This window comes from Mustela lutreola, chromosome 4 (genome assembly GCF_030435805.1).
Source record: "Mustela lutreola isolate mMusLut2 chromosome 4, mMusLut2.pri, whole genome shotgun sequence".
NCBI classification, from domain to species: domain Eukaryota; kingdom Metazoa; phylum Chordata; class Mammalia; order Carnivora; family Mustelidae; genus Mustela; species Mustela lutreola.
Window position 1 is genome coordinate 109820964 of NC_081293.1, and position 22242 is coordinate 109843205.

The 22242-nt window shown below is 43.8% G+C and overlaps 1 protein-coding gene across 5 annotated transcripts in view; it reads left to right on the top strand.

Moving 5' to 3' along the window:
* Positions 1 to 22242, top strand: part of LOC131829215 (contactin-associated protein-like 3) — a 167323-nt gene that overhangs the window by 59894 nt on the left and 85187 nt on the right. For all 5 annotated transcript variants that reach the window (XM_059170751.1, XM_059170746.1, XM_059170747.1 and 2 more), the window contains one exon: positions 15246 to 15393. In XM_059170751.1, the coding sequence (XP_059026734.1) occupies positions 15246 to 15393 (148 nt within the window). The remainder of the gene's footprint in view (positions 1 to 15245; positions 15394 to 22242) is intronic.

The following is a 22242-nucleotide window of genomic DNA, read 5'->3' on the forward strand; positions in this document are numbered from 1 at the left end:
GGGCAGAAGGCTCTTATAACCCTAGTTTGCAGCAGTCACCACTGCGTCCTGGGAGTGGGTGGCCGGGAGCTGAGGTGTGGTCCTGCCCTGGTGAGAGGAGCGCAGGACGCCCAGGGGAAGAAGTGCTAAACGTTCTCACTGCCCTTGATCTTCCCTGTTACTACCCTGGGCGGTGGTAGGACTCTATGGGCAGATCATATAGTCTCCAGGGCTCTCCCAGTGGGTCCACCTGAGAAGCCAGGATCCCGGAACACAGACCCTACTGGTCCCATAAACTGTTGGTGGCACAGAGCTGGGCAAGTAAGCCCAGTGATGGGACAGGTAAAGCCCACACAGGAGCACAGGAGCCCGCACAGGAGCCGCAGAAGAGGTCAGCGGCTCCTCTGTGCTGACGTGAACCTTCAAGAAACATCATCGAATGGAAAACACCACCCTTGTATCAGGACACCCAGCACACTTACATCACTTTCAGTGCACAGCGTTCTCAAACTAAAAGGGTTGGAGGCACAAGAATGGAATGGGAGAATTATATCTTTTAACATTTCCACAATATTTGAAGTGGGTTTGTAGAGTGAAAAAAAGTAGTCAAAGTATTTTTTCTAAATCACTGCTTAAGCAGCTATAAACATTTAGAACATGACAGAAATATAACAGAGACTGCACACATTCATGAATCTGTCTGACTCGTAACAAGCTTAGCTTGGGAGGCATGGAGCATTTCCTACATTAGAAGTGTAAGTATAAATCGTTAAAACGCCTGCTTGATCACAGCACAGAACATTTTTATGGCTTCACTTGAATGCTCACTTAAGAATTTTCTCTGAAATGTACTCAGAACAGAGACAGTTAAACAATAAAAGTGAGGTATTGTAAGACCATAATACTAACTTGGGAATAGTTGGGGTAGAAACCACTGCCCCTGGCTCAGCCTTTCCACATGTTTCATTTGTTTGTTTGTTCATTTGATTTTTGGGGTGGTAGGTTTTGAGTGAAGGAAGGATGGTCTTTAGATGCTTATGGGAAGGAGTGCCAGAATTTTCTGCCTTTCTTTCCATGTGAAGCACGCCTGTGAGGGGCTAAGCTGTACCTTTCTCCTCCAGATGTCCCTGGCTTCTTCTGATGCGGAACCCTGGCGCTCTCTACTATCCTTTAAACTCCTGGGCATTGGTGAAATCTTGTCATGGGGTTTTTCTTTTAGTCGGAGTTTGTAGGGCTTCTAAGCCCATCTGTCCAAACCCTCAGCGTGCTGACGGCGTAGTTGAAGGCATGAGAGAGATGAAGGGTTGACTGAAGACAGTCAGTCACTCAGGAGCCTAGTCTCAATGTTTCTTTCTTGGCGTTTCCCCTGAGAATTCCTACTTAGTGTTTCCATCACTCAGCAGTCCTATGTGGTAGGAAAACTGAGGAGTATGTGTAGATAAAACCACTCGTCAGTAAGTGGATTCCTCCCAGTGTGCACCCTAGGGTGGGGGACGTTATTCCAGAAACCTCCCACTCTCAGTCTCAGGGGCAGGCCTCTCCAGGGATGACCCTTGGCCAAGAACCTTTCCCGACCTCAACCTCTGTTTTTCTTTATTTCTATAAAAAACAGCCTGATTAACCTTAACACACAGGGTGATGGCATGGATTTATTGAGATCCTGCTTATGAAAAAAATCACATTTAGTGTCCTGGAAACAGTCAGAGCTCAGCACAGGTGAGCCCTTTTCTTCGGATGTCTGTCTGTCTGTCTGGTTGAAGCCAGCAGAGGCTGATGGGGGTTTTCTTCCAGGCTCCATGCCGACCCTGGCTGTTTGACAAGTATGATTGGGTGAAAAAATGAAGGAGAGAACCTGACTTAAAAGATTGCCACAAAAGGGTAGTTCCATTTCAGAAAGGGACTTCTCCAGATTGAAACGTTTTACGACTCACGGTAAATCAAAAGTTCGAGGCCTCGCCGGCCCCTCAGACTATGTGGGAAAGAATAGGAGGGATGTTTTAAAAGATAGTGACCTTTTCTAGGACTTTTCAAATCCCACATCATAGTTTTCCCTGTGATTGCAAAGTCGACGTCCTTTTCTGTAGCTTATTGGCTGCAGGTCTCTGCTCGTCTGCACAAGCCTCAGGTGTGAGGCTTCAGTCATTAATTTGCTGTCTTGCTTTCTTAGCATTTACATGAATGAGATACATCTTTGCTTTTATTTATTTGTAGATAATACTATGTATTATATTGGCATTTCTGAAATGTTTGTAGGGAAGGTTTGTGATAAAATATGGGAAGATCCACTCTCCTAGATGAGGGAGAACTTTCCTCTAAAGTTTTGTCTAATGTCTGTGAAATAATCCGGAATAGAGGTGGCAACAAGCAACCTTCCTTTACAAAGCAGACAACAGCAACAAACTTTCCTGCTCTTCATCAGTTACGTGGATTGATTCATGCAAAGGTGGGAGGGTTGAGGGTGTGGTTAGAGGAGTGGTTAGGGGAGTAGTTTGAGGAGGGGTTATTGGGCGTGGTTAGGGGAGTGGTTAGAGGAGGGGTAGGGGAGAGGTTAGAGGAGGTGTTAGGATTGTGAGCGAGGTGCTCTAAAGCTGGGGTCCTGACTCAGGGCTTCATGGGGAGGAAACCCTCCACAAGCACAGGATATCACCATCATTACCATTTTGTGAATCCTTCGGTAATGTATTTTCTCCTCTCTCACGTACTTCGAAAGTTAGTTCAAAAATGTCAGGGGCACCCGGCTGGCTAGGTCGATTAAGGCACCAACTCTCGGTTTCAACTCCGGTCACGATCTCAGGTCCTGAGATCCGGCAGCCCGGGCTCACCGCTCAGTGGGGAGTCAGCTTGTCCTTCTCCCTTCCTGCTTTGCTCCTCCCCCTCTGCCCTTCCCCCCCCCAAAAAAAATAGAGTCCAAAAAACAAGATTTTCAGTTAATGTAAATGTCACGAAATTTTGAAAACTGATGGTCTTCCGTTCTGTAAGTGGCCAAACACCATCAGGAATGGGTTGCAATGATGCATAGCAAAGCTCCTACATCATGGGGGTTAGCGTGGTCTGTAGTGGGGTGCGCACAAGCTTCTGGAGGAGATCCTCCTCATAGGAGTCAGCAGTGCAGGATGCCTGCCCTCAGGGTGCCCTCCCCACTCCCCCGTTCACACCGGGGTATTCATGGCCCCTGCCATGGTGTTGGTCACAGCCCAGCAGCAACAGCTGCCAGGTGTCTCTTGGTTCAGGACAGGCTTGGTCTCCGGGCGTTTCTGAGAAGGACTTGCTGTCTACAATGTGGATGATAGTCAGTAGAGGTAACATGATTAGCAGTGAGTGCTGCTGTCCTCTTACAGGCACAGCGTGGCTAAGGAGATGGTCCAGAATCTCAGGTAGTGGCTTACAGTGAGGCAAACTGGTTGAAGATTGCAAGAAGGGTTGGATCGAGGTGGCTCTGAAATGTCTCGAGTGGTCGGATCTCAAAGGGCTTTGGAGTCCGACAGCCCTGGGAGGAACTTCACTCTGCCTCTGGCCAGCAGACCTCGGGGCAGCCAGTTTTGTCCTTTGTGCAGAGTAAAGAACAATCATGGCCACATGGGGTGAGGGGAGGGAGCCCATAGTGAGGACACAGTGGGAGGGGCTCATAGCAGGTGGACCCTCTCTGAACCCCAAACTGGCATGAAGAAGATTTTAACCCAAAGGCATTGGGGAACAGCTGCAGAAAGAAGCCTTCAAGGTGCTAATCTGACTCAAAGCAGCCACTTCTAAGAGGTGAGGCGGCCGTGAGTCCCCTCCTTGAGGCGGATCCACTCCCAGGAGGGAGACTGAGATAAACCTACCCTAAATCCTTGCCACATCCTCTGTTCATGGTGCAGAAAAAGAAAAACCTCTTTCACCTGCATAAACAAATCTTACCACAAACTTTCCCCATCTCTGGTTCATTCTCCCTAAAACCCATTTGTCTTTCTTAAAGCAACTATTTGTTCTTCACTTAGGAGCCCTGTCTCCTCCCTCTTTCCCTGCTAAATGAGGTCTGATAAGCCTCCAGCTTCAGCCAAGAGCTAGCTTCTCCTCTCCCATCTGTATGAACACACTTCTCCTCTTCATCTGCTTCTCGTTGGTTTTGTCTAGGGCCCTCTCCAAGAGATGGGAAGTCTTTCCTCCCTGACACTAGCAGGAGCTCAGACCATAATATCATCACCCCCTATGTCTCTGGAATCCCAGATTCTAGTTTAGTCTGCATATTTAAAAGTCTAAAACATACCCTGAGATTATAAATGAGATCGTCAAGCATACTGAAATATAGAGACATTTTGAAATGGAAAAGATCTGGGTTGTACACAGAACATAATGCAGAGTTCTTCCAATTCTGTGAAAATTTTATGTAGGTGGAAGTTTTATGCGGAGACAAACTGTGGAGACCAATTATGTGAGTCAAATATAGTGTCACAAACTTATCATTGAGCAAATGCAATGTGTAGGTAATGAGAGGCATGCTTTCTTATCATGCCACGTGTTGATTTAAAATGAGGGGTAAATAGTTTACTAATGTGACTTCACTCGATCTGGCTTAAGTGATTAAATCAAACATGAGCTCCTGATCGGTCTTTCTGAAGATTGGGACCTGGGCAGATCTCTCCTCCCTGCTTACCTTTTGGAGGAGAAGGGAGGAGGGTGTCTCCAGGTGTCAGGGATTGGTGTTTTGTGGATCCCAGCTTGCTTCCCTGCTGGGGGGAGGCATGAGCAGTATCTGCTAATATTTCCCCCAGTGCCCGGGATGTCAGCCGGAGCTTCTCTAGAACATGGTTAGTGATGGGAAGGATTCTGTGGCAGAAGTATGGCCCTTGTTGTGCCTCAGCCGGGGACCTCATGTCTGCCCATCTCTAATCACGGGGATCCCTACTAGAAAATCTGGGAAAAAAAAAAGTGGGAAGTAGTAAATGCAGAAGACAATTAAAATAAACCATAAACAATGGCTAACTGGGGACAGGGAGGGGGCAGGAAGAGTGGCTTCTGCATGTTAAGCTTTTCCGCACTATTTGACTTTTCCAGCCAAAGCCATCTATGTTTCTCATTTATTTTCCTTGTCAACAGGGGTTTTCTTGCTAGTGAGAACAGAGACCACATTTTGGTTTTCCTTGGTATTTTTTTTTTTTTTTTAATTAAGAAACAGCGTAACATGTAGCACTTGAAAATAAATTAAAAAATAATTTGGATTCATATTAATAAAAGCAAACAAAAGAGAACAACATAACAGACCAATATAGTCAAATGTACAAATGTTCGCATAGTGGCTTGAATGAAGTAGTGTTTAGTCCTACGCCATTTCCTGTAAGTTCTCAGAAGTCTGCGGGGAGATGAACTTCAAATTTTCTGTCTAGAACTGTGAGGTGTTTGAGGTTTTGCTCTATTTGCAACAAGGTTGCCTACCTGTTTCCTGGATGTGGGAGGAGATGGGAGACTCCTGGGTCAGAGACGGGAAGCATGGGACTGACTTAGATACTGGCAGGCAGCATCGCATCCTGGTCTTGGTTCCCCTTGACCCTACGTCACACTTGTGTCATCTGAGTGTGTGTCATGCCCAGGTGGATGACTGCACACTCAGGGGCTTATGTTATAAGAGCTCCCGGAACCTGAGTCTTTTGTGCAGGAAGCATGCCTGCCCTTCGCCTAGAAGGAAAAAAAAATGATCTTACAGGGCTGCTTTCTATATAAATGCCCTTGCAAGACAGTTCAGAAGAAAAGACAGGGCTTCACTCTATAAGGAGTGCAGAAATGGGAGAAACCCATGGAGAATTGTCTTCCCTCTGCTCTGGCCCCCACAGCCTTTTATCATCCCTGGAAAATGGTGAGTCGATGTGGCAAAGGACTTACTTCATACTCATTTCGACTTACTTCTCAGATATGTATTGCTTTTATCCTATTCTAAGCATAATTCTTGTGTCAGAGTTAATTTTGAACTCATAGAGACCCTAATCATTTTGGTTTAACAGTATTGGTGACTCAAATTTAAAATGCTAAGAAAAGAGCATTTTTGGGGGTGAGGGGTTTCTAAAATGACCAAAACAATTTCAGGTAGATGATTAGTTGAAAAACAGCTATTTGATCTTGATACAATTTTTAACTTATTTGGCTAAATCTTATATAAATTAACACTTCCTTTGAATGTAAAGTTGTGCCTATCACTCAGAAGTGACTCTGATTTTTTGTATGTATGACTGCGGAATCTTGGGAGGGTAAGTGTGTTTCCCTTATAAACAGTCTAGGATAAATCCAAATCTCTCTTGGGGAAGAAAATTTTGAAAAACGTTTCATTCGGAACTTTCATTTCAGAATTTCATTTTGGAAAACGTTTTCATTCTACTACTGCAGGATTGTTTGCTTGTTCCCCTGTATTAACATGGGCCATTTTGGGGCGCCTGGGTGGCTCAGTGGGTTAAAGCCTCTGCCTTCAGTTCAGGTCATGGTTTCAGGGTCCTGGGATTGAGCCCACATAGGGCTCTCTGCTCTGCGGGGAGCCTGCTTCCCTCTCTTTCTGCCTGCTTCTCTGCCTACTTGTGATCTCTGTCTGTCAAATAAATAAACAAAATATTTAAAACGGGCCATTTGCCTCTTAAAAATATATATTTATTTAAAGTTTATTTACTGAGTAACTTATTTAATAAACCCCAAGTGGGGCTTGAACTCAAGACCCTGAGATCAAGAGTTGCATGCTCCTCTGCCTGAGCTGGCCAGGCACCTGGCAGTTAACCTCTTGAAAGAAATAGGAAGCCGCAGAGAAGGTTTCAGAAGTAATTTTTTTAGTTTCTCAGTGGTATTCAGTCTTCCTCAGAAGTTATTTAAAAATGGGGAGTTTTGTTCAAGACGTCTAATGCTGGTGTGAAATCCCCCTCCCCCGCAATTTATTGTGCTGCAGTTTACATGTGACATCTCCCTGGTACTCTCGGGGTCTTCTCTCCATGCGCATGTTCCCTGGGGTCTCTGTGCGTCCAGATTTCCTCTTGTAACGACCCAGGCTCGTCGGATCAGGACTCATTCCAATGGCCTCATTTTACCTTGATCACCTCTTTATAGACCCTGTCTCCAAACAGTCACATTCGGAACTATGGGGGGTTCAAGCTTCCACATATGAATTAGGGGTGGGGGAAAAAATTCATCCCATCACAGCAAGTTATATGGATCCCCTACTTTAAAGATTTATTTATTTGACAGAGATCACAAGTAGGCAGAGAGGCAGGCAGAGAGAGAGGAGGAAGCAGGCTCCCTGCAGAGCAGGGAGCCCAATATGGGGCTCCATCCTAGGACCCTGGGATCATGACCTGAGCCAAAGGCAGAGGCTTTAACCCTCTGAGCCACCCAGGCACCCTAGGTTCCCTACTTTATAAAGTATTTTAATGTTGAATTAAATACATATGGTATCTCTTCTAGTCACGGGTACTTCTCGATAAGAAATCTTCTAAATTTTGTACAAATAACCCATTTGATATATCATTATTTTGAACATATGCAGGAGGCTAAGAGGATCGTGCTATTTTTCCAATAATCTGAGTTGTTAAAGAATGCCCCAAAACTGGGTGCCTGGGTGGCTCAGTGGGTTAAGCCACTGCCTTCAGCTCCGGTCATGATCTCAGGGTCCTGGGATTGAGTCCCGCATCAGGCTCTCTGCTCAGTGGGGAGCCTGCTTCCCTCTCTCTCTCTCTGCCTGCCTCTCTGTCTACTTGTGATCTCTCTCTGTCAAATAAATAAATAAAATCTTAAAAAAAAAAAAAAAAGAATGCCCCAAAACTGTGCCTGGAGTCAAGTTTATATTTAAGTCAAGTTATATATTTAATTCTTCTCATTCAATTAACTTATTTAATTCCTTCAAGTTGCTGATAGGAGAGGCACACTATTAAACACTCATTTGAGGCATTTCTTATAACACTAATAAGACCTCCTTTTGTTCTTTGGTGTCACTCTTCAAATACTGAAAGCTAATTCGGTTTCCAGAAAATGAGCTTGTGCCACGTATCAAACCACACACCTTTTTTGTGATGTTCTGGTATTGTTTTCAGTAACATTACGTTGCTTTTAAAATATGAACTTTTTGCTATTAGAAATATTTTTTCTGGCTTTTTCTCTACTTTCAACCTCTTTGCCAACACCAGTGGGCCTTCCAGATAGCTTATAAAATGTATTTCTCCCCATCACGTAAGAAGATAGGGAAGGGAGGAGCATTGAGAAACCCTACTGGTTTTTCTGCAGAGTCAGACCTGTCTTGTCTTGTCTGCTGGGTTCATATTTCAAGCAGAAGGTAAAACTAAGCAGTAAAGGCCTACAACTTCTCAATGTGTTTTAAAAATACTTCATTTTAATAATATTTTGGTAATGTTTATATTATCCTTTTATACAGCTGAGATTACAGAAGCACGTTAATGAAAAGCAGCATTAGGGACCCTCTTTCCTGCACCTGCTTTGGCCCCAGGATGTGGATGAGTCCAGGGCCAGGTGCTATGGGTTTCTGGGAGGTGTAGCTGTGCTCAGTCATGGGGTGGGTTCCCTCTCCAGGTAGAGGAAGGTTCTGGGATCCAGAGACATGGTCGTCTCTTTTTGCTTGGTCACTGGTTTGACTGTGTGACTTGCTTCCACTGAATCCATGAAAGAAACTAGGAAATGCTTAACTAAGTGTACATTTTTTTGCGACACACTGAGATTGTCACATCAGAAGATGCGCATCAGGTGCCTGTCTGGTTGTTTTAAGTAAGAACGGAGATTATTCGTTCACTTTCCAGGACACTGTTGAAGTCAACTCATCCGCACGAGTTAAACTCTAGTGCTCACCTCGCATGAGGCAACTGGCTGACTGACATTTAAGGGGTCAGGCCCTCCTTCCGGGTCATACTTCTGACATCCCAGTCCAACTCGCTCAGTAAAATGACAGGAGGAGGATTTCCTTGATTTATCTATGTGTAAATGTTATGGTACTTTCTAATTCACTCAAATATTAAAAATAATTCATAACAAGACCACTTACTTTAAAGCACCTGACTACAATTTTGATGTGGTCTAACTATAGGAAATAATTTTAGTACGTCCTTTCATGGTCGGTGAACCTCTGGAAATAATGGGGACAAAATATTATTTTTAATAGTAACAGTAATTATTATTATTCCCCCATTGCTCATGAAGAAGCTGAGATGTGGGGAGATTTAAGCATCTTGTCCAAGACCATCATGGCCCCATAATTAAAATGGCCAGAAGTAGAGCTTGGGGATTCTTGCGCTCTCTCTTGATCCCAGCAACTTCCTTCCTCCTACTTCAGAGGTCTTAAATGAATAGTGGTGAGTGAATAATGAAGTTCAGATTTCCTAGGGTCCTGCAGTAGAGGCTTAATATTTATTTATTTTTAAAATCCCAAGACCTGTTTCTATAGGCAACACCACTTGTGTTTGGAAAGAAGGCATTGGTATAAAAGCCAAACTTATGACACAGACATTTCAAACCTGAAATTACAAATACATAATAGGCATCTTGAAGGTCATTTGTTGACCCCAATGCGGAATTGTGATGACTCAGTTTACAACTGAGACCATGGCTCCAAGGGAGTCTCCCAATGATACCTTCTCTGGATTTAGAGTCTACTAACGTGACTGCTAAGTAAATCAGCGCAGAGTTGGCAGCTTTTTAGAAAATCCACCGACTCCTAAAACAAATTATCTCGGAAACATGTTTCTAGCATGTGAGTGGAGCCTAAGCTGTGGACTCGGGTTACCTTCAACCTAACTAAGGAAACGGAAGACTTCCTCAGACATCGTCTGCTTCTAATAGTGGACAAAGGATTCAACATGATGCCGGATGTTGAGTCCGTGTCCAGATGAAGTGTCCCTGTGATCAGTCGTGGGGAGAGTCTCGTTGGTGTGTTTCTTAGTGCCAGCGAGCCAAGAGGGATGCCAGAAAGACAGGCCCATGGAACTCCTCCCACTAACTCATCAAAATTCTAAGAGAGGTTTTCTTGTTCTTACTTTACACATGAAAATGCTGGCTTCCCCAAGGTTACTCCTGTCACGAGAGATAGGGAAGATGGGGTTTTCATCTTCTCACTTACTAGAGCACAGAGTGGGCCTTCGCTCATCTTCCCACTTACTAGAACACAGAGTGGGCCTTTGTGTCTGCAAGGCTGTGTGGCCTGTTCACCCAGATCTGTTCTGGAAAACCAAAGCAAAAGTACATATGGCAAGGAACAGATCACACTACCTCTTAAGAGATAAACACTAGCTTCACCAACATATATGAGATCATTTCAGTAATGAGCCACGAAAGTGAGAGTGACCTGCTAGTAGGGATCCATCTTGTGCCAAAGTCATTTCATTTAACTTCTGTGTCTTTAAAGAAACACATGATTGGAAATTCTCTACCCTATGACCCAGCAATTGTACTACTGGGTATTTACCCTAAAGATACAAATGTAGTGATCCGAAGGGGCATGTGCACCCGAATGTTTATAGCAGCAATATGTACAATAGCCAAACTATGGAAAGAGCCTAGATGTCCATCAACTGATGAATGGATCAAGATGTGGTATATATACACAATGGAATACTATGCAGCCATCAAAAGAAATGAAATCTTGCCATTTGTGATGACGTGGATGGAACTAGAGGGTATCATGCTTAGTGAAATAAGTCAGTTGGAGAAAGACAACTGTCATATGATCTCCCTGATATGAGGAAGTGGAGATGCAACATGGGGGGTTAAGTGGGTAGGAGAAGAATGAATGAAACAAGATGGGATTGGGAGGGAGACAAACCATAAGTGACTCTTAATCTCATAAAACAAACTGAGGGTTGCTGGGGGGAGGGGGTTTGGGAGAGGGTGGTTGGGTTATGGCTATTGGGGAGGGGTGTGCTGTGGTGAGTGCTGTGAAGTGTGTAAACCTGGTGATTCACAGACCTGTACCCCTGGGATAAAAATACATTATATGTTTATAAAAAATAAAAAAAATTTAAAAAACAGCCAAAAAATAAGTAAACAAAATTATAGTAATTGCATACCTATCCATAATTAGTTTAAATATATATGGACTAAGATCTCTAATTAAAAGACAGAGGTACGGAAAGCATAAATAAATAAGACTCATCTATATGTTGCTTATAAGAAGCTCATTTCAGATCCAAGGAAATGCAAACAGAAAGTCATGACATGCACACAGAAGCCAAACAACAACAACAACAACAACAAAGCTGGTGTAGCTGTACTTATATCAGACAAAATAGAATTTAAAACAAAGACCGCAATAAAAGAAGGGCATTACATAATGATAAAGAGATAAAGAGGTCAATAAAAGAGGTTACAATATTTATAAATTTTCCTCAACTTTCTTATTATTTAACACTCATAGATGCATACATTTATTCTAGATACTACAGTTTTGAAAATACACTATCAGGTCACAAAAATGAGTTCCCTGGGATGTTACTTAGAAATTATGTGGTACACATATACACAAACAGAAATTACTTTTTTGATTTGTAATATGTTCAGTAATGAGCATGTGTTACTTTTAGGATGGAAATGGAAATAAATACTATTATTGATTTGACAAAATAATTTTATCACAATTCAAAAATACAGTAGCATTTAGATAAATTTCGTTATTCTATAAAAACTCAAAGAAATACGATGCTGATGTGAATATGGTAAACATTTAAAAAAGAAAACTAGGGTTGTTTTGAAAATCTTAATTATGTTATGGACTTTGGGGAGTGTATGTGTTATTTGAGTGCGGTGAAGTGTGTAAACCTGGTGATTCACAGACATGTACCCCTGGGACTAATAATTCATTATATGTTAATTAAAAATTTTTAAAAACCTTAAAAAAAAAAGAAACGCATGATTGATTTGTACACAAAGAGACTGGTGATAGTTCTATGTAAGACAAAAATAACGTGATTCCTAAAAATTAGAACAAATTAACATGGTCACAGAGCTGTGCACACATACATATATATGTTCCAATATCTGAATGTAATTAAAATCGTGTGTGACAAATGCTTCATATACAGATTCTCAGAAGTTTTAAAGAGTGCCTTCTGAATCTCTTATTTTCATAGACTATTAAGACATTATTGACACTTGAAATATTCCTTAAATAGTATTCTGTCTAAATTCCATTAAAACAGCACTAGAAATTCCTTTTGCTATATGGCATTGTCATCACCCGGTCTGAATGACAGTGTCCAGATTTTATCTTCCACGGACGAAGTGCTTCAGAAGGAAGTAATGATATCCAAGGAAAATAAAACAATTTGTTCAAATACCTTTCCTAGTTTTTGTCAGTTACCCTCAGATAAACATGGACTTCAGTTCTGAGGTTGAATTGTGACCTTGGCATCACAGTGAATGCGGGAGCCAACAGGGATCTGCATGTCTCAGGTCTTGAACCTGAGACAGAGTTTAAGGAACGGGATGCAGAGTTGGACAGATGAGGAGCCTCTGCCAGATGCGCCCACCATAACCAAAATGGCAGCCAAGGCTGTGGCCACTGTGGCTGGTGCTCGTGGACCGCCTACCTCCAGGCAGGTGTGGGAACATGATTGTCAGGTATTATCTCACGTAATAGCTCCTCAACCTTCAGAGTTCACTGGACCAAGCTGGTTTTGTGGATGAAGGCAGTGGGTCTGGGAGCCTGTAAAAATAGGATCGTGTGCTGGACAGTGGTGGTGTTGGTACAAAGCAGCTCCTACCCACGCCAGCCTGCAGTTCCTACAGGAAGCTAGGGGCAGGGAGGGCACATTCCCGACTTCCCATTTGGAGCACGGAGTCAATGGAGAGGGTTTGCCTGCTCTTGGTGTAACGGTTGCCAACCCTTGAAGAACTGGTGATGTTGGACAAAATGGTGCTTCCACTGAGCAAGAGAGAGAGGCCGGAGGGCTTCCCAGATGATGTTTCATTCACTAGCCAAGAGGAAGTGTTATAGGGTCTGAGACTGGCCCTGATACCACATTTGAGTTTTCTGTATTCTTGGTTCTGTCTGTTCCTACCTGCTTGTCATGGCTTACAAGCCCGAGCAGTGAACGGGCTTGGTTTGGTTGGGTTTGGGTCTTAAGCCAGGTCTAGGGTTTCAAAAAGCAAAACAACGAGATGGGCATTCTTTTTGGTCCAACTACGAGATTTGCTCCGGTGCGGCGTTGGTATGTCTGACCCTTTTAACTGTGGTGGGAGGCAGAGTGTGTCCTTCTGGTGCAAGGGAGCATAAGAAAGGGTCATGTCTTCTGTTCCCTCATTTTATTACTATTATATGAAGGAGTATTACGAGAACATCTTTGGCCCTCTGGATGATAAAACTTGGAGAGATCAAAGAATGCAGAACTTGAGCTTTTGATGGGAAGTTCCAAAGAACTGATAGCATTGAGGTAGATTTACCAGTTGTCACAGGTTTTTAGAAGAGACGCACCATAGCTGTCTGTTTTCAGAGCATAGACTGGTAAGGTCCTTGGATGGGGCAGCATTTTCTGATAAGATGCTGTGTTACGATTGGAAACCCTTAGGCTGTTATGGCTTTGCTGTTGCATAGGTCCTCTGGGAAAACTGATGGACAATCTGAGGAAGAGTCGATGGAATCAGTTTTAAAAGGGGGTATACAGTGTCGGGGGGTCGACACTGACACTGAAGAGCAGGAAGATCCCGTCGAAATCTTGGTGCAAAGGAGGCTATAGGAGGTTCTGAGACCCGGGTGGCAGGACAGAGGAGCCCAGCATCTCAGGGGACTTCGCAGGCACAAATTGTCTACACAAGAACCGTGGTCCTGTGGCTTACACTCTACACAAGAACCGTGGTCCTGTGGCTCACACTCTAGCTTCCAGATCGCTGTGCAGGAGTTAATACTGAGGAAGGCAGGACCATACGGGTGAGGGGAGCAGATTTGCCACAGGAATAACGAAGTCCATGTCATCAGAAGCGCACCCAGCTTTTTCTTCCCAGACGCAAGTAGGGAGCACTTCAGGAGCATTCAAGAGAGGTTTCAGGTCAGGGCGGAGAGGCTGCATGGGAACGCACTTCCTGGTGTTGGAGTCTGTCTCAGTTCTCCCATTCCTCTTGAATGTATGTTACCTTTGAGAAACCGAGCAAATCATTAGTGACACAGCTGTCTGAAATAGATTAAATCACCAGTGACATGATCGATATGTGTATATGCGAGCATCACTCTTTTTTGGGTTTCCCCATATGCTGATCTTCACATGAAATCAATGCGGTGAGAAACGAGTCACATGTCCCCTGTAACAATGTCTATTGTGCTCACACTGGCCTTTTCAAGCCTGAGGCCAGGTGCCTGTGTCCGGGCAAGGGCACCCCTCTGTGTTGTGGGTCTCCCCAGTGCTACCAAAGTGCGGCTATCTTGGGGGCAACCTGACCGCACACTAAGAACACTGCGATTGAAATCCAAAGCCCAGAATCTAGTCGTGGCCCTGCCGGGTAGCTGCTGTCCTACCGCCGCAGACTCTACTTTCTTGGACTTCGGTTTTGCCTTTATAAATGAAGGGTTTGGAACTAGAACCCTGTGTAGGTCCCTCCCAGTGCTCATACCCGAGTTGAGGGTTCTTCCTGCATGGATGACAAGTTAACATCGTGCTTGATTGCCTTGGATGTGGGCTGCAAGAAAACGTCTTTGCTGCTTAGGAATGAGGGAAAGGCTTTAGGGGAAGAGCAAGCCTTCAGGGGTGGCAGGATTCCAGCCAGCTTATTGGTGCCACTGAAATGTAAATCACCCTGCAAATAAGGAAAGCTTAGAACAATGGTGACTAATCCAGGCCCTGAGGAAATGTGGTCACATCCCTGTTAAACATTAGCAGACTTTCTATGAAGCAGGCAGGCTTTTCTTTTTTTTTTTAAGTTTATTTTTTATTTATTTTCAGCATAGCAGTATTCATTATTTTTGCACCACACCCAGTGCTCCATGTAATCCTTACCCTCTATAATACCCACCACCTGGTACCCTGACGTCCCACCCCCGGCCCCTTCAAAACCCTCAGATTGTTTTTCAGAGTCCATAGTCTCTCATGGTTCATCTCCCCTTCCAGTTTCCCTCAACTCCCTTCTCCTCTCCATCTCCCCATGTCCTCCCTGTTATTCGTTATGCTCCACACATAAGTGAGACCATGTGATAATTGACTCTCTCTGCTTGACTTATTTCACTCAGCAGGCTTTTGCATAAGAACAGAGTGAAGCCTCTGTCCCAAACCCACAGGAGAAGAGCTAGGGGCTCCGAGTTCTGCAGACACACTGATCCTTTCTCCATTCTCTCCCAGGGTTTTCCAGGAAACACAAACGCGGACAGCGTGGTGCATCACCAACTGCAGCCTCCCCTGGAAGCCAGGTTCCTGCGCTTCCTCCCCTTAGCCTGGAGCCCCAAGGGCAGGATTGGGATGAGGATAGAAGTGTACGGATGCACATACCGTAAGTGCTGTTTACCCCTCTCCCCGCCCCAAAATCAGTGACAGAGGGGACATGCTCTCATGGCCAGGCTGAAAACCGAGCTTGACTTGTTTCTAACTTTTTAGGTATCTCTGTGTGTCTGTGTGGAAAGCCTGGATACTGCTGTCTTTAGTTACTTTAGGTGAACATAGAGGTGGACCTGAACTGAGCCTCGGAATCGGAGAGTCCCAGGAGAGAGCGGGGTACCTGTTTTAGAGTGGGTGTGTCATCCAAACCACGAGGTCCAAGTCAACCACAGCAATTCACTGGGATGGATGGTGCCGTTCTTGGGCACTGAGGTGACCCTGGTGTGGGGATGAAGGGGACAGCCGGTGATCTTGTTTTCCCCATAACCCAAAATGACTCTGGGCTTCTCCCATATTCGCTGTTCAAATCCCCACATTCTCGACGTGAATCTTTGCTCGAACATCACTTATGTGTTGTGTCTTCCCTCTTTTCCCCACTGATGAGCAGAGGGACACAAGTCACAGCCAGTGTGAGCGTCAACACAAGCAGAAACACATTCAGTGACGTCTGTGGGGAAATCGACTCTACCGTTGCCATTTTGATGATTTGGAATATGTTGGAATTTTTTAAATGAGCACAAAAAGAAAAAAAATATTAATGAAAAATTTCTAGAAAACTGAAGAATAGCCCAAAGAGTATGTTGGCTGGGAACATCGTGGGAGGCTGGGTTTTTGGTCACACTTCATTTCATACCTGAGCAGAGCATTAGCTTTGCCGAAAAGTGTCAGTGAGATCTGTCACAGGCACAATGTTTAATATGTCAGATCCTTGCTAGCAGACATTTTCTCATTCAACAACCAGACCGGCCAGATGGATCTGGTATGGCCTCGAGGGAGAACTTGACCATGGAGACATGGAGATGTTTGCGAGAGCTATTCCATACTGGACCTAGGATTTAAAAACTGTCTTTCCCCCCAAATTTGGTTCTCATAACTACTATATTATGCAGGCTTTCATTTCTTTGTTCCCTCACATGCCATGTCAGAATTTACCGGACACTTGCTATTTGCAAAGAATTGTGTTAGGGACTGGATGTAGGGGGCCCTTCTAAAATGATTGGTTTTCTTTGTAAGGAGATTGTCATAAAATTGTACAAAACAAATGTGAAATATTGGAACACGATCCTGGGTCCTAGGGAGGAGGGCAGCCAGTCAGTTTTCTGAGTGAAGGGCTTGCAGAGTGAGCTGGGGTAGGGAGGGGCTTCTGGAGTGAGGAAGGCAGGAACATGCACCCCGTGGCTCTGGGACTCTGGGCTTCTGTGGTCTTGGGGTCTGGGAGGGTGTGGGCACTGTTGGGCAGAGGGAGCTGCTGCAAAGCAAGGATACCATCGCCCCTTTGCTGATCCCACGGGCTGGATGTGGGGATCACTGTCCCAGAAGTGACCCCGTCCTAGATTCAAGCGTCCCCTTTGGCCTCAGCTCCACTATCTTCCTGAGCTCTGACAGGCTCTGCTTTCACTCCATTTCCAAACCCTGCCTCTGTGTTGGCCCTTCCATGCAACATTCAGTGGAGATGGTTTCGTGATGCTGTCCGCCCTTTCCCCCCTCTTTCCACGGGCCATCACCTTCCCTCCTTTTGTGTCTGAGATCCGTGAACGTGTTTACTCCTGCAAACAGCTGGGACACCCGATACTCCGTTTTCTCTTTGATCCCATAAAATCAGCTTCTCCTTCCTCCCATTACTCCTTCAGGTTTACTGACTTCAAAGCAGAACAAGGTCTTTGATGGTGATTTGCCGTTAGCCTGATGTTCTTCATGAAGCGGTACCACCTCCTTGGGGGAGAGGTCAGTCCCAGGGAGATCAAAGCTGCGGGCCTAGTCCCGGGAAGGACCTGAGTGCACCCTAAAGTCAGCAAACACGAGCTATGCGCCATGGGGGCCTCCTAGCCTAAAACCATGGACCAATAACAGTCACAGTGACTCGCAAAACTACACGGCATCCGTGGTTTACTAGTGGAGCTTCTGTCTTGTCTTCATTCTTACTATTAATAAGAGCAATTGTTCAAGCATAGAGCTTTGCCCTTTGTTTTTGACAGTAATTGTATACGATATGATTTATAGCCCCAAGTGTTAATCATTGCCCCCCTCCCCATTTCTAGTCTCACTGCTCTGTTGATATTGGGAACATGTCCAGATTGCTTATCGTGGCATATAATGTCTCTTAGATGCAGCTTCTCTCTCTGGTTTCACTTCTTTAAACTCCACAATTACAATCATATTTGCTGTTCCTACGAACACCAGGCATTCTTCATGGCTTCCTGGGGTGGCACACACACGTTCTCTACCTGGAAATCCCCCCTTCCCCCAGCTCCTAGACTGCACATGGAGTGTGTGTGTGAAGTCTTCTTAGAGTCCCATGCCCCCTCCAGCAGCTCCGAGGAAGGGGAATGTCCAGGGCTATATTCCCCATGAACTTGTTCTAGGCTTTGTATTCCACTCTGAAGAGGTTTCCGTTCGGGTGTCCTCTGCTTGCTTAAATTTTCAGTAACATTTACACACTCTGATCAGTTTCACGTTGACATCCTCGACGTAGGTCTCTGTAAGCCACAGACACCGACACTGGCCCCACATCCTCCTTCATTTCTTTCTTGACTGTTATTCTTCCCTGGGGCAACTTCTGCTCCTTCTTTTCTGCTTTGACTCCTGTGTTCATGGTTTGTGTCTTCTCAAGCATTGCCTTGAGCTTGTACTAGTCCCATCCTGTGGTGGTGTAGTGTCGTCTTGTGTTCATTAGTGTGTTGTTTGTCTGAATAAGGGAAGAGAGAGAGAATAAGGGGAGGACAGAAGGAGAGAAGAGGGAGGAAAGGAGTGTATGAGTCCTTGGGAATATGGACTACGTAGGCAGTTCCTGTGTCAAGTCAGGCATGAAAATAAAACTGGGAGTAAAACATGTAATTGGCCATTTTAAAACATTGCATTTATCTGGGGCATCTGGGCGGCTTAGTCAGTTAAGCATCTGACTCTTTATCTCAGCTCAGCTCTCTCAGGTTCATGAGTTCAAGCTTCACTTTGGGCTCCATGCTGGGCATGGAGCCTAGTTAAAAAAAATTAAAATATTGTGTTTATTTTAAAAATGTACTGACTGTTACAGCAGAAATTTATAGGTTTTGTTTAGCAACCTCAAAACATCCTTGATATTTATATATTTCTATAAATATAAATATAAGTAATATAAATATTATAAAAATTTAAATGTCCATGATTAATACAAATAGCCAACTGTAACATATTTTTATTTGAATAAAAACTCCAAAATAATGCATTAAATTACCCATCACATTTAACTTTAGCAAGAAGGCTCCTGAAAAGTGTGTTCGTATGTAATTCAACTAATTAAATTATTGGGATCTTGAGATGGAGATCACTTATTATGAATCAGAATGAGAACCAGTAGTTTTGTCCATTGCAAGAGTGCAGAACCTACATTCCAAAGTGGAAAATGTGATATGATACTTCATTGAAAATATGAAGTGTTTTTCCAATTTATGTGATTTCAATTTGTAATTATTAGTTTTCTTAACTGGGGCTATATTTTGATGCTATCACCAACATGGGTATGAAGGTGAGGGAACCTCTACTTCTACAGATGGGCTGTCCCCCATCCATGCTTGGAGAGTTAGTCGCTGCAAACTCACTAAGCTAAGTCTTCTCTGTCCCACAATATGATGTTTTGGTTTAATTTTTTAAAAAAATCTATTGCCTTGGGGCACCAGGGTGACTCAGTGGGTTAAACCTCTGCTTTTGGCTCAGGTCATGATCCCGGGGTCCTGGGATCGAGCCCTGCATCGGGCTCCCTGCTCAGCGGGGATCCTGCTTCCCCTTCTCTCTCTGTCTGCCTCTCTGCCTGCTTGTGATCTCTGTCTGTCAAATAAATAAAATCTTTGAAAAAACCTATTGCCTTTAAAAATGGTGTATGAGTGACACATGTTTAAAAATGTCCATTTGTTGACAGCTCATATTGAATTAGATGTCCTTTTTTTCTTGTTCTATCGGTTAAGTGGCTTCAGAAAGGTACATTTTCATTCTAGAAACCATACTAATTTGAACAGCATTATAGTTCAGGTTTGGAAAATATAGTAAATAGCTTTGTACTTAAAAGCTTTGCTGACCTCACAAAACAAACTGAGGGTTGCTGGGGGGAGGGGGGTTGGGAGAAGGGGGTGGGATTATGGACATTGGGGAGGGTATGTGCTTTGGTGAGTGCTGTGAAGTGTGTAAACCTGGTGATTCACAGACCTGTACCCCTGGGGATAAAAATATATGTTTATAAAAAGTAAAAGATTAAAAAAAAATGTCATTTTATGTTTAGTGACATGTCCATTTGTTTTCAGATATTCAGACTGATTCATGAATGTTTGTAAGTGAACAAAGTTCTGTAGAATTGATTCTCTTTGACGAGGCCTGAAACTGAGTTTCCAGTGCACACATTCCCGTTGTAAGTCGTCCTTGTGACAGGGCACACTCTTACTTATCATGTGGGCTTCACATTTGTCATGAGGGGCTTCTTGATCAACAGTATGACCCGTTGTTTGAACCGTGTTGGCTGCTTTTGGGTGCCTACCTGTAAATTGTGTGTGACACAGGCCATATGATTGGGAAGGTCTTACCCTCTTTCTTTCCAGACACTTCCCCAGAGAAGACCTCCCCCGTGCTCCACTTCCTCCTTCCTGACTGTGAGCTTCCTTATCTCTAGTTTCCTAAGCAGCCTGCAGTAAGACTGGGCTACTCCTGCTGAAATGTGTTCTTTTCATGATAGCTGAAGTGAGAAGGTGAGGGGAGCACTGTCAGCTCTGGGAAGGCCAAGCCATGTCTGTCCTCTTGGGTTTTATCCCAGCACCTAGTGGGTGCTACACCCATGTTAAATGAAAATAGAGTGTACTTGAGGGAACAAATGGAAATTAAGTCAGGGCAGTGTGGGGGTTGGGGAGGAAGGGAATATGGGGAAGATGGTCTTTTAGTAACAAAGCTGTATTATCCAAAGCCAAATCCCTGCCAAGGCAGGGTCTGAAGCTACAGAAGATGGTCTGTATTATTATTCCACAGGAGCCATAATATTTACCTATTTTTTGACCTCATAAATATAGATTCATGAAAAGCCACAAACGAAGTGTATTGAATTATGCAACAGGTAGATCAACAAAAATAATTAAATTTTTTGATTTCCCATCTAAAATAGGGTTTTTAATATTTAAATCAAAGATGGATCGCCACATGTCTTGCGGTGAGCTGGTTCTTATCACGGCCACCTGTAAGCAGTCAGGAATCTGGCTCAGAAAGGATCACTGGCTCATGGCGCTGAGTGCGGGATGACAGGTGTCTGTAAAGTGCCAGACGGCACACATTTTAGGTCTGTGGGAACCTGTACTCTCTGCCACAATCCTTCATTTTTTTGTTTTTTAACAAACATTTAAAAATTAGCTCATGGGCTGTACAGGCTGCAGAGTGATGTGGGTCATTTCAGATGAAGAGAAAGCAGCCTCACATTCCAGACTTCTGAAAGCAATTCCTCATTTTTATCTGTGCTGTTTTAACTCCTCTCCACTGAGCTTACGTTTGTTACCATTTAAGATTTTAGTGAAATCACCAGGACTACTACAAGATATGTTGTTTGAAGTGGTTTTGTTTTACTCCATTGATGACCTTTCCAGATTATAACTCAGTCTCCTTCTAGGCTTAGAGAACCTGTCAAAACACGTTAAATGTGCCTCGTAAGATAGAATGTGATAATTAGCTTGTGGTTGATTGTTCTAGGTATGAGTGTTAGGGATCTCAGTGGAGAGGAAACGAAAACATTATAACAAAAGGATTTTCAGTCCATTCTTATGTGTTTCTATAAATCCAATAAATTTTTCACTACTCCATTTTGCCTCAGGGGAATGTTCCAGGAAATATAATCTAGGTTCTGTAGAGCAGTGGTTCTCATATGTAGTCACCAGACCAGCGGCATCAGCATTGTCAACATCGCTAGGGGACATGTTAGAAAAACAGACTCTTAGGTCTCACCCCAGGCCAGTAGAGTTGCAGTTCTGGGATGGGGTCGGATTCTGTGTTCACCCAACACACAAGGACGTCCTCATCCTGAGAAGACCAATGTTACTCTTACAAAGCTATAGTGGCAACAGGGAAGCTGGGGACAAACCTGATCTGGTCAAAAGATGCCTGATAAAATCATTTGTGGAACAAACGTTTCTTCTTCACTAACTGCAGAAGGGACATCATTTAAATTTGACAAAGGGATATGTTTTTATCAGATGTTCATTTAACTATGCAATGGGGAATAATTGCTTGTTTCCATGATTTTTAGACACACTGCTGTGTTTATATATTTTCCACCATGTATGGGAACCGGAATCAAACTCCTGAATTTTCAAAAGGTGGCTGCATGAAATAAAGGATTCCTTAGAGTAGTGAATGTAAAGGGTTTGCTGTAAATATTTTAGTTCGTCCTATGTACATTGGTCCCATGCTTTTGTGAGGTTAAATAACCCAACATTGTATCACTGGCTCAGAAGACATCAGCTTCCTGTTTCTTTGGCTTCCTCTTGCACCTTCATGTATTGCACACACACATTTGAAAAAACCTCTTTTTCAAAAATTTGAATGCAACGTACACACAATGTTACATTAGCGTCAGGTGTACAACATGGTGATTTGATGATTTTACGGGTTGTACGATGTTCACCACCAGCATAGCTGTCACGTGTCCCCATACAACTCGATTAGAATATCGTTGACTATTTTCCTGGCCGTACCTTTCACACCGTGACTTATTCACTCACTCCATGACCGGATGCCAGAACCTGCC